General features: G+C 39.3%; 1 protein-coding gene across 4 annotated transcripts in view; it reads right to left on the bottom strand.

Moving 5' to 3' along the window:
• Positions 1-3,508: 3,508 nt before the first annotated feature.
• The window catches only part of LOC132893289 (tumor necrosis factor receptor superfamily member 14-like), a 62,512-nt gene continuing 54,685 nt past the window's right edge, over positions 3,509-11,335 (bottom strand). For all 4 annotated transcript variants that reach the window (XM_060932254.1, XM_060932255.1, XM_060932253.1 and 1 more), the window contains 4 exons: positions 5,128-5,253; positions 4,872-5,027; positions 4,668-4,755; positions 3,509-4,585 (listed from right to left, as the gene is read on the bottom strand). In XM_060932254.1, coding sequence (XP_060788237.1) covers positions 4,408-4,585; positions 4,668-4,755; positions 4,872-5,027; positions 5,128-5,253 — 548 coding nt within the window. In that variant the 3' untranslated portion in view covers positions 3,509-4,407. The remainder of the gene's footprint in view (positions 4,586-4,667; positions 4,756-4,871; positions 5,028-5,127; positions 5,254-11,335) is intronic.

Raw genomic sequence — 11,335 nt, 5'->3', positions numbered from 1 at the left:
AAAAGCCCGCCTAGAGTTTGCCAGGGCCCATGCTGGCAAAGATGAAGACTACTGGGACTCTATACTCTGGAGTGATGAGACCAAGATAAATGTTTTTGGAACTGATGGCTTCAAAACTGTATGGCGTCGCAAAGGTAAGGAATACAAAGAAAAATGCATGGTGCCTACAGTGAAACATGGTGGTGGCAGTGTCCTTATGTGGGGCTGCATGAGTGCTGCTGGTGTCGGGGAGCTGCATTTCATTGATGGCATCATGAATTCACAGATGTATTGCTCTATACTGAAAGAGAAGATGCTACCATCACTCCGTGCCCTTGGTCGTCGTGCACTTTTCCAACATGACAATCATCCTAAACACACATCTAAGGCCACTGCTGGATTTCTGAAGAACAACAGAGTGAAAGTGATTCAGTGGCCAAGTATGTCTCCTGATCTGAACCCAATCGAACACCTATGGGGAATTCTGAAGAGACAAGTTGAGCATCACTCTCCATCCAGCATCCAGTCACTAAAAGAGGTCATTGTTGAAGAATGGAAAAAGATTGATGTTGCAAAATGTCACCAACTTGTTCGTTCCATGCCTAGATGACTTGGTGCATCTCATTATCTGTAGCCACTTTATCCTGTTCTACAGGGTCGCAGGCAAGCTGGAGCCTATCCCAGCTGACTACGGGCGAAAGGCGGGGTACACCCTGGACAAGTCACCAGGTCATCACAGGGCTGACACTTAGGCCAAGTTTACATTAGACCGTATCTGTCTCGTTTTCTTCGCGGATGCACTGTCCGTTTACATTAAAACGCCTGGAAACGCCGGGAAACGGGAATCTGCCAGCGTCCACGTATTCAATCTAGATCGTGTCTGGTCCGGTGCTGTGTAAACATTGAGAATACGCGGATACGCTGTGCTGAGCTCTAGCTGGCGTAGTCATTGGACAACGTCACTGTGACATCCACCTTCCCGATTCGCTGGCGTTGGTCATGTGACGCGACTGCTGAAAAACAGCGCGGACTTCCGCCTTGTATCACCTTTCATTAAAGAGTATAAAAGTATGAAAATACTGCAAATACTGATGCAAATACTGCCCATTGTGTAGTTATGATTGTCTTTAGGCTTGCCATCCTTCCACTTGCAAGTGGTAAGTGATATGCGCTGAGATCACACACACAGCGGCTCAGTCCCGAATCACTGCTTGTGCACTCCACTCGCGCGCTCTGTGAGCTGCGCAGGGCCGGAGTGCGCACCCTCCAGAGGGCACTCGCTGTTCAGGGCGGAGTGATTTGGAGCGCAGGATGCCTGCGGAGCCGAGCGTATCCGTGTATTGGTGTTGCTGTGTGCACGCGAATCGTGTATTGGTGTTGCTGTGTGCACGCTAATCGTTTTAAAAACGTTAATCTGATGATCCGCTGATACGGTCTAATGTAAACCCCACCATAGACACAGACAACCATTTACACTCACATTCACACCTACGGTCAATTTAGAGCCACCAATTAGCCTAACCTGCATGTCTTTGGACTGTGGGGGAAATATATATATATATATATATATATATATATATATATATATATATATATAAAATTAATACAATACAATATCATCTATACAAACAATGCACTATGTATTTCCTGGTATTCTAGTTCTACTTGTGGGCAAAGTCCAATATCATGTGTCTCTTTTGTTACTAGTGAACTGTTATTTAGAAATAACCAGGGGTTAAATTGGGCCGGGGCTGAGCCCCGGCACATAAGCTCGGAGCGGATGGCATATGATCACGCACACATCAAAAGCAACAAACCCTTTTCACGATTTTCAGTTCTGAATAATTAAATATCGTTTTATTAATCAATAAACCCATGACTTTTATGAGATAGATCATAGTTTTCCTGATAACAAGACGACCTGTCAAAGCTATTTAGAACAGAACTTGCGATCAGAGATTCTGGAACACTGCGTGGGTTGCCAATTCCGCTTTTTATAAGCGACTTTGGGGTTTCTTTTTTTGTGAGCTCGCTTTAAAAAAAAAATCAGAAGTCGTGGTTTGCGGGTTTTTGGGCTTGTGTTTCAGCATTGTGACTTGTTTATAATTTTCTCCGTACACCGTCTCCCCTTTTACCTGCATACGATCCTAATCCATCAGAGGTGCTTGAACGAACTTTCTGTGCATTTGGCGAGTTCAATTTCCATAGTCCCCAGTTATCGACAGAAATTAGCCAGGGGGAAGGGGGAGATGTCAGTTAAAGTTAGCTACTGAGATTGACCAAAAGTTGAGCCTTAGTGTATTATTAGTGTAATTATTATTGTTATTATGTATTCAATTATTTATTTGGCATGTGGTGCTTTTTGTATTGTCTAGAACATACATAAGATGAGCATATTATAGCAGCAAAATAGAAGCACAATCATTTGAATGCAGCAAAACTTTTGCTGCATTCAAATGATTGTGCTTCTATTTTGCTGCTATAATATGCTCATCTTATGTATGTTCTAGACAATACAAAAAGCACCACATGCCAAATAAATAACTGAATACATAATAATAACAATAATAATAAATGCTTCCAATGTTATAGTGTTGTTTGTATTTGGTTGCATTCACTGCATGAATATATTTGATTGACAATTTGACTGACAGTGTTTTGGCATATTTAACATTTATCCTCCAAAATAAATCAACTGTTTTGGTTTAAGATTGTGCAAGCCTTCAGATTTTCTCACTGAACATTTCTCCTTCACATTTTTCACCTGTAGGCATGTGACAAGATATAACATGATATTGCTCAACCTACCTCTGTAAAGTCAGCTAACAACTTATTAAAATGCACCAGAATTCAGCAAATAACATGTATGATAATAAAAAACTTCTGGGGGAGGACCCCCAGACCCCCCACTAATCATTTCCTTCAAACCAATGTACAACAACCTGTACAATCTGTTACATTGGCCAACCAATCTACATTCAAACTGCCATAATGTGTAGGGGGGCACTACAAGACACACATAGGCCTACAACACACAGATAAGGTGTATATCTCTGTGCAATATGATATGGTTATCAAATTAGAGGGTTATTTTCCAAAAAGTATATTGGGGCAGGGCAGCAGGGGCGGGTACAAGGCAGAGCCCCCCCACATAACCAATCCCAATTTAACCCCTGGAAATAACTTATGTCGTTGTGTGGTTCACACACACCTTGTTTATCCAAACACTTACTGAAAAGAGGCTTTTTTTTGTTAAAAAAAATTACAAAAGCATACACACGTATGGGTGATTATCATGAAGACCTTCACATTAACGTAAAAAAGTTTTTCACCTCATTTCAGTATTTTTTCAAGTTGAGAGCCTAAAATAGAGTGTGAACTTTACTATGTTGATCTTTTTTTAATGGAAAATATTTTAATGGAATTTTATTCTTATTTGAGGCTTACATGATCCAGAATAATTCTCATCACCGTTACAGTAAATGATGAAGCTAGATCATGAGTTAAAAACATTTTTTGACAATTTATTTCATATTTCCACAAAATATCCCATTAAATGAACAGCACAGTCCATGACACTTACTTTATATTTTTTACATTTATTTATTGCCCTCACAGTGCATGGTAATGAGAATATTGAGTAACGGTAATGATATACTCTTGGCTAATTTCACAAATAACCTGAAATGCTAGCATGCTAGCAACCTATAACTTTGCCACATGTTAAAGCCTTATATTGTGATAATCATAAAATAATATATTTTTTTATTTTTAAAAGTAATGAGTATTAAACCATAACGGTAATGATAATAGACAGTGTAACTGAGGACAGATTTAGCAACATTAACATAAATATCACAAAGTCAGAGAAGAGTGAGCAACTGACCTTGTCTCCATTTTGAATCTTGTATCTGAAGTGATGCATCATGGGATAGCTGATCAATTTAAAGGCACAGTGTACTTTTTATAGGGGGGTGAAATCATGAAACGGTAATGAGAAACGTTTGGTGCGGACACAGTTATTTTGTTTAAAATCAAGTACCTTTTTTTGTTCAACACAAAAAATAATATTATGCATAAATATAGATGTTTTAAAATAACTTTACACTGTATTTTTTATATAATTAGGAATTTTTATATGATTTAAAGTAAACATTAAAAAAAGGGATGTGGACACATAACGGTGAGAATTTCCATAGATTTTTTGTTTAATTGATATAAAAATTAGTTTATATGATGATGAAAACCATTTGTCCATACAGTGCTCCCTATTTTCTTTACACAAAATATCAGAGTTTATGTGAATTAAGTATTGATTTTGGAAAACGCGTCCTGGACATGTTCACTGCAGCTTCATGAGAATCACCCGTATATACAGATTCACAAATACACTAGATATAAAATGTTTCTTCTCAGTGAAAAGGATTTCTACAGCATGTTGAGTTTTTCTTTTTTCTTCCATAATAGAACACTTAAGATGACAATCAACAACAACAAGGACAACAAAATCCAAATGATGAGGCCCAAATGAGACGGTTTATGGCTGCACACTGCATCAGTTGACTGTGTTCCCGGTGTGATTGTTATCTGCCCCAAAGACTCACAACTGTATAGGAGAGAAATAATTTACACTGCATTTAGAAATCGAGTTCACAATACAGAAGAGGTGAAAATCATGTTATACTCACTTTGTATGTGGTTCACAATGCATAAAAGAACCATTTGAATACGTCTCCTCAGCACAGTCCTTACATACTGTATCTGTTAATGCTGTTCCTGTAAAGATAGATGCTTAAGAGTCCTCATTTGTTGAGTAAAAATACTTGACTGAATACAGAGGAATTCAAATTAAACATCACCAGCTATATTACAGATCACGTTAAAATGCTAACCTTTCTGGTAAATGTATTGTCCAGGAAGGCAGGTGGAGTGTTCATGGGCTTTTCTGCAGCTCTCACCATGAGTTTCTGTACAATAATATCCTGGCAAAGGCTCACAGAGTGCATTTGAATTGTATATACACTTACGCTTTACCCTTAATCCATTACCTGTGGAAAGAAAACAATACACATTACATACAGATATTCTATAGGTATTACACTGTTGAAGAGGTATCCTGTTGAGCTGCAGGAATGAGCGTGTCTTCACCTTCATCACACACAGTGCAGGTCAGGCATGCCATCAGTCCGTTCGGGAAATCAGTGTAGGTTGATCCAACACACACTTTACACTGTGTGCCTGAATTATTGTCGCAGTGTTTTGACACACGTTGACCTGGACAATGACATTTTAATTTCAAGCTTGTCTCATATACATTAGCCTCATGTACTGTAGTCACTATATCCATGTAAATGGTTTTCTGCAGGTGCTGGAGAACAATGAACATGGTGTCTTCAAGAAGGAATAGCATCTTCCCAAAACAATATTTCTTTTAATATTTCACTGGTATATATCATCAGTATGTGCTTCCAGTTCCTCTTAAACTTTCTAATTGAAACTGATGATACAACTATTTAGTCAAATTTTTTTTATCTTTCAAACAATTAAATGATGGTTTTCCTTTTCACCGATTTATATTCTGTTCAAAAAACAATGACTGATACGCATTCCATGTTTCTGTGTGCTGCTCACTGTAAAGCAATACATCACGGCGATTGTTTTTCCCCTCATGCCAAAGTTGGGTTTGCATTTCAGGGTGCCATGTAACCCTGACCATAGTTTATACTCATGAATCTACACTTTTTAGTTCATAAGTCAAGTGTGTACACACCCTGTTAAAATGATAGGTTTGTCTGAGGTAAAAATTATATATGAGACCATGATAAATAATTTCAAAACTTTTCCAACCTTTAATGTGACCTATAACCTGTACAATTCAATTAAAAAACAAACAAATCTGTTAGGGGGAGAAAACACACACAAAAAAAACGTGCAATAAGCTGGTTGCATAAGTGTGCACACCCTTAAACTAATACTTTGTTGAAGCACCTTTTGATTTAATTACAGCATTCAGTCTTTTTGGGTTCACACCTGACATCAATTAGAATGACTCTGATTAACCCCAAATAAAGTTCAGACATTTACTCCGTTGCTCCTCCAGCAAAAGCCAGCGTTCACAGAGAGCTTACAAAGCATCAAAGGGATCTCATTGTTGAAAGGTATCAGTCAGGAGAAGGGGACAAAAACATTTCCACGGCATTAGATATTCCATGGAGTACAGTGAAGACAGTCATCAAGAAGTGGAGAAAATTTGGGACAACAGTGACATTAGCGAGGACTGGACGTCCCTCCAAAATTGATGAAAAGGCAAGACGAAAACTGGTCAGGGAGGCTGCCAAGAGGCCTACAGCAACACTGAAGGAGCTGCAGGAATTTCTGGCAAGTACTGGTTGTGTACTACAGTGGTGCTTGAAAGTTTGTGAACCCTGTAGAATTTTCTATATTTCTGCATAAATATGACCTAAAACATCATCAGATTTTCACACAAGTCCTAAAAGTAGATAAAGAGAACCCAATTAAACAAATGAGACAAAAATATTATACTTGGTCATTTATTTATTGAGGAAAATGATCCAATATTCTATAACTGTGAGTGGCAAAAGTATGTGAACCTTTGCTTTCAGTACCTGGTGTGACCCCCTTGTGCAGCAATAACTGCAACTAAATGTTTCCGGTAACTGCTGATCAGTCCTGCACACCGGCTTGGAGGAATTTTAGCCCATTCCTCCGTACAGAACAGCTTCAACTCGGGAATGTTGGTGGGTTTCCTCACATGAACTGCTCGCTTCAGGTTAGGGCTGGGCAAAACTAATATTTTTTTTAAACGATTAATCTAGCGATTATTTTATCGATGCATCGATTAATCTAACGATTAATTTTTCAATTCAATTCAATTAACGATTATTTCCCCATTACTTCACTTATATAGCCATTTATGCATGTTGATTTACATGTCTGAATGAAAAAACACAAATTCCTTAACATTGCAATGCATGTTTATTGCTCTTAAACTCAAAATTCCAAAATAAAATTCAAGAAAGAATATGCAAGTGCAAAATTATGTATTCTGTGTCTGAGGTAGCATTCAATATAAAATAAAGAAGTCACCCAGAATACTTTCTTAGAGCAATTGAAAGAATACAGTAACTAATGTAAACTTGAGGGCTTTAAGCTAATACAGTAAGTGTTTTTCCAACAACAACAACAAAAAAATAAAAACAAAAAAATAGTGGCAGTGGGAGCCAGCAGCTCGTCATGGTGTCCTTTCTGAACCAACAGAATTTAACATTTATGTTGAAAACATAGGTCTAGCTTACAGAAAATAGTACATCTTAATAATTTATTCAGATGAAAATAACAACTTCTAGTAATACACTCTGCCACTCACCTTTTTTTCTTAAACTCAAAATTCCAAAATGCAATTCAAGTAAGAGTCTAGAAGTGCAAAATAATGCATTCTGATGTCGAGCATTCAATAAAAAATAAAAAGGTCACCCAGAATACTTTCTTAGAGAAATTGAAAGAATAGCCTACAGTATGCATACAGTATTTTCGGATGCCTCCTGGACGCCTCCCTGGGGAGGTGTTCCAGGCATGTCCCCCCGGGAAGAGGCCCCGAGGAAGACCCAGGACACGCTGGAGGGACTATGTCTCTCGGCTGGCCTGGGAACGCCTCGGTGTTCTTCCCGAGGAGCTGGCCAAGGTGTCTGGGGAAAGGGAAGTTTGGGCTTCCATGCTTAGACTGCTGCCTCCGCGACCCGGTCCCGGATAAGCGGAAGAAGACGAGATGAGACGAGCCTACAGTAACTAATGTAAATTTGGGGGCTTTAGGCTAATACAGAAAGTGTTTTTCCAGCTTGCAGTTGCAGCTGGCAGCCCACCATTTCCTCAACCAACAGAGTTTAACATTTATGTTTAACACATACCGGTAGGCTTACTGAAAAAAGTGCCTCTTCATTCACATGCAAATAACAACTTACACTGCCACTTTCCTTTCACCTTAAGAATACAATATATATATATATATATATATATATATATATATATATATATATATATATATATGTATGTATGTGTGTGTGTGTGTGTGTGTGTGTGTGTCAATCAAGACAAGATGCAGTCATGCATTGGAGTGGAGGAATGTGAGCATTTCAACATGCTTAGGAGTCAGGCTTGCCCCCTTTTTTAGTAGTAATGTTTCCAGCAACTGAAAAAAGCCTCTCAGATGGCGTTGATGTGATTCTGTCTTGCAGAGACGACAAATTACTGAATCACTTCCTCCTTTCAAATTGAAGTATTCCCATACCTTTGATGAACGAGTGCGTGCCTTGCACTTTTGAAACTCTGAAGAGCCACTCGCATCACTACTACTCTCCGGTGCCGCCATCTTTGTTTTGTGTCCGACGCATTGGCACGCAAATTTTGCGTCGACGTCATTGATGACGTCGACGCATTGCCCCAGCTCTACTTCAGGTCCTTCCACAACAATTCGATTGGATTAAGGTCAGGACTTTGACTTGGCCATTCCAAAACATTAACTTTATTCTTCTTTAACTATTCTTTGGTAGAACGACTTGTGTGCTTAGGGTCGTTGTCTTGCTGCATGACCCACCCTTCTCTTTAGATTCAGTTCGTGGATAGATGTCCTGACATTTTCCTTTAGAATTCGCTGGTATAATTCAGAATTCATTGTTCCATCAATGATGGCAAGCCGTCCTGGCCCAGATGCATCAAAACAGGCCCAAACCATGATACTACCACCACCATGTTTCACAGATGGGATAAGGTTCTGATGCTGGAATGCAGGGTTTTCCTTTCTCCAAACATAATGCTTCTCATTTAAACCAAAAAGTTCTATTTTGGTCTCATCCATCCACAAAACGTTTTTCCAATAGCCTTCTGGCTTGTCCATGTGATCTTTAGTAAACTGCAGATGAGCAGCAATGTTCTTTTTGGAGAGCAGTGGCTTTCTCCTTGCAACCCTGCCATGCACACCATTGTTGTTCAGTGATCTCCTGCTGGTGGACTCATGAACATTAACATTAGCCAATGTGAGAGAGGCCTTCAGTTGCTTAGAAGTTACCCTGGGGTCCTTTGTGACCTCGCCAACTATTACATGCCTTGCTCTTGGAGTGATCTTCGTTGGTCGACCACTCCTAGGCAGGGTAACGATGGTCTCGAATTTCCTCCATTTGTACACAATCTGTCTGACTGTGGATTGGTGGAGTCCAAACTCTTTAGAGATGGTTTTGTAACCTTTTCCAGCCTAACGAGCATCAACAACACACTTTCTAAGGTCCTCATAAATCTCCTTTGTTCGTGCCATGATCCACCAACATTTTGTGAAGATCAGACCTTGATAGATCCCTGTTCTTTAAATAAAACGGTGCCCACTCAAACCTGATTGTCATCCCATTGATTGAAAACAGCTGACTCTTCAGTTTCAAATTAACTGCTAATCCTAGAGGTTCACATACTTTTGCCACTCAAAGATATGTAATATTGGATCATTTTCCTCAATAAATAAATGACCAAGTATAATATTTTTGTCTCATTTGTTTAACTGGGTTCTCTTTATCTACTTTTAGGACTTGTGTGAAAATCTGATGTTTTAGGTCATATTTATGTAGAAAAATAGAAAATTCTAAAAGGCTCACAAACTTTCAAGCACCACTGTACATGTGACAACAATCTCCCGTATTCTCCATATGTCTGGACTATGAGGTAGGGTCAAAGAAAAACATCCAGGCCCGGCTAAATTTTTCCAAAAAAACCCTCAATTTTCCCAAAAGCATGTGGGAAAATGTGTTATAGTCTGATGAAACCAAGGTCGAACATTTTGGCCACAATTCCAAAAGGTATCTTTAGTGCAAAAAACACTGTGCATCACCAAAAGAACACCATACCCATGGAGAAGCATGGGGGTGGCAGCATCATGTTTTGGGGTTGTTTTTCTTCAGCTGGGACAGGGGCTTTAGTCAAGGTGGAGGGAATTATGAGCAGTTCTAAATACCAGTCGATTTTGGCCAAAAACCTTTAGGTGTCTGCTAAAAAGCTGAAGATGAATTTCATCTTTCAGCACAACAATGGCCCCAAAAAAGTTTTGGAATGGCCCAGCTAGAGCACAGACCTAAATCCAATTGAAAATCTGTGGGGTGACCTGAAGAGAGCTGTGCACAAGAGATGCCCTCGCAATCTGACAGATTTGGAGCACTTTTGCAAGGAAGGGTAGGCAAATATTGCCAAGTCTAGATGTGGCAGGCTGATAGACTCCTACCCCAAAACACTGAATGCCATAATTAAATCAAAAGGTGCTTCAACAAAGCATTAGTTTAAGGGTGTGCACACTTGTGCAACCACTTTATTGTACGTTTTTATCCCCCCCCCCCAACAGATTTGTTTGTTTTTCAGTTGAATTGTACAGGTTATACAGTGGTGGTCAGAAGTTTACATACAGTGACATGAATGTCATCTTCTTCGATATGAATGTCATGGCAATATTTGGGCTTTCAGTAATTTCTTTGAACTGTTATTTTTCTGTGGCAGAATGATTGTACAGCATACATCTTTAAAAAAAACACTAGAATTTGGTGCACAAGTTTTAATTTTCTTTGGGTTTTCTGAAATCAACACAGGGTCAAAATTATACATACAAGGTCAAAAATGTACATGCACTCACTTAGATTATTAACTCAGAGGTGCTGAAACTTCCAAAATGTCTCTTATCTTGCCAAGGTTGAGGTCTCTTAACTTCCTGTTAGTGATTATGATTGACTACAGCTGATAGCTTCTCTGTGCCTTCATAAAAAGGGTTTCTTTACAGCACATATTGGATTGACCAACACACAGTAAAATGGGAAAGTTCAAGGAGCTCAGTGCAGATCTGAGAAAGAGGATCGCAGATGTACACAAGTCCGGAATGTCTCTTGGAGCCATTTCTAAACAACTGCAAATTCCAAGACCAGTTCAAACAATTGTATCCAAGTTATTGTGAGGTGTAGTCACTTTGCCAAGCCACTTTGCTTCAAGAAAACCCAAACTGTCACCCTCAGCTGAAAGGAAATTGGTTTGGATGGTCAGGAACAACCTGGAAACCACCATGTCACAGCCTTGCCATGAACTGGAAGCTGATGGATCACTGTCTACAGTTCAGATCACCATGAACTGAGTCTGCTATCCAAGAAATAACCCCCTGCTCCAAAATTGACACCTTCAAGCTTAACTAAAGTTTGAAACTGACCACATGGACAAAGAAAAAGCCTTCTGGAGGATAGCTGTATGGTCAGATGAAACAAAGATTGAGTTGTTTGGCCACAATGACCACCATGTACAGAGGGACACTGTACCAGCTGGTGGT

Source organism: Neoarius graeffei, chromosome 10 (assembly GCF_027579695.1).
Source record: "Neoarius graeffei isolate fNeoGra1 chromosome 10, fNeoGra1.pri, whole genome shotgun sequence".
In the NCBI taxonomy this organism is placed as follows: Eukaryota; Metazoa; Chordata; class Actinopteri; order Siluriformes; family Ariidae; genus Neoarius; species Neoarius graeffei.
This window is presented reverse-complemented; position numbering and strand designations above follow the sequence as displayed.